This window comes from Pseudophryne corroboree, chromosome 1 (assembly GCF_028390025.1).
Source record: "Pseudophryne corroboree isolate aPseCor3 chromosome 1, aPseCor3.hap2, whole genome shotgun sequence".
NCBI classification, from domain to species: Eukaryota; Metazoa; Chordata; class Amphibia; order Anura; family Myobatrachidae; genus Pseudophryne; species Pseudophryne corroboree.
In genome coordinates this window covers 428,878,847-428,880,434 of record NC_086444.1, presented here as the reverse complement: position 1 = coordinate 428,880,434, position 1,588 = coordinate 428,878,847, and the positions used below count along the sequence as shown (strand labels likewise).

Genomic DNA, 1,588 nt, shown 5'->3' with positions numbered 1-1,588 from the left:
TGAATGCCATACACTGACGGGATCTGTTTTAATAAATATAATTTTTTATTTTTGCTCTGAAAGTTATGTCATATATTTAATATAGACATAAAAGTATATTTCTATTGCACGTCATTCTCAAGAAAAGAGTGCTATTTTGTATTATTCACCTTTTTTTGTGTCTGTATATTCTTTTTAACCATTAAAAAATATTGTTTCTGGACTATCTGGATTAAAATTATTTTGGGCAGACATTATATCCTTCTTAAATCCCTGCCTGGGTGAAATTCTTTGCTACCATACAAGGTAACATAAACTCTTCTAAGATTAAAAAATAGTGGTTTAGCTACAACCAGCTAAAATGTTATACTTTTTTTTTCTCTCTAAATTCAACTATTTTGACATAATGACATCTTACGAATGCACTGCTTTACTGAGTTTCTTAGGTCCTGGTTTCTCAAACTGTATATGATGGGGTTAAGTAATGGGGTGACTACAATATACAATAAAGACAACAGTTTGTTAATGTTAAATGATTGCTCATTGGAAGGCACCACATACATGATAATTAATGTCCCATAGTACATACAAACTACTGTCAGATGGGAACTACATGTGGAAAATGTTTTATACCTCTCATTGGATGTAGTCATTCTGAGAATGGTAAGGATAATAGAGACATAAGACCAAGTAATAACCACAAATGGCCAGAGTGTTATCACAAATGAAAAAACAAGCGCACAAAGTCTAACTTCACTTGTTTCTGAACAAGACAGGCTTAAGATTGGTTCCCGGTCACAGTAGTAATGATTAATTATATTAGCATCACAGAATTGCAGTTTGCTCATAAGTATAATTGTCCCAACTGTTGCCAGTAGGCCAATCACCCACACGATTAGTGCAAGCCAATAGCAAAGCCTTTCGTCCATTATGGAGGTATAATGCAAAGGGCGGCAGATGGCCAAGTAGCGGTCATAGGACATTACAGCAAGAAGAAGACATTCAGTAGTTGCAGCAGTTCCAAAGAAGTAAAACTGTAAAAGGCATTTATCAAGTGAAATAATTCCTTGGTCCACCACTAATAAATGTAACATGTTAGGGACAATATTTGTGGTTAAAAGTATTTCACATAAAGACAAATTCCCAAGGAAAAAATACATTGGATTGCTGAGCTGTTTACATGTTGACACCAAAATTATAATTAGGATGTTCCCTGAAATTGTAAATACGTATGATGTCAAAAAAACAATAAATAGCAACGTTTTAAAGGTGCGAGATATCTCAAATCCAATTAGGATAAATTCTCTGATGTTGATCTCTGTTTGATTCCTTCCCATGACCTGTAAGACAAGTATAAATTAATACTGGGAGCTAGATGCATCATCGCTTGGAGAGTGATAAAATGGAAAGTGATAAACTACCAGCCAACCAGTTCCCAACTGTCGTTTTTCAAACAGGGCCTGTGACATGTCTGGATGGAGTAGCTATTGCTGCTGCTTACATGGAAGCAACAGCGTTATCTCTCATATGGTAATGCAGCAACAGGCAACACGCCTCCTGCTTGCATTAGTGATCCAAGGTGCGTCATTTGCAGAACTTATACTCCACA

At 35.6% G+C, this 1,588-nt stretch overlaps 1 protein-coding gene across 1 annotated transcript; it reads right to left on the bottom strand.

Moving 5' to 3' along the window:
• Positions 1 to 368: 368 nt before the first annotated feature.
• On the bottom strand, positions 369 to 1,316 carry LOC134963056 (olfactory receptor 6B1-like). The gene has a single exon (XM_063941597.1). The coding sequence runs from the start codon at positions 1,314 to 1,316 to the stop codon at positions 369 to 371; it is 948 nt and encodes a 315-aa protein (XP_063797667.1).
• Positions 1,317 to 1,588: the final 272 nt, after the last annotated feature.

Excerpts from the sequence above, each read along its gene's own strand:
- LOC134963056 (XM_063941597.1), bottom strand. The coding sequence starts at position 1,316 with ATGGGAAGGAATCAAACAGAGATCAACATCAGAGAATTTATCCTAATT.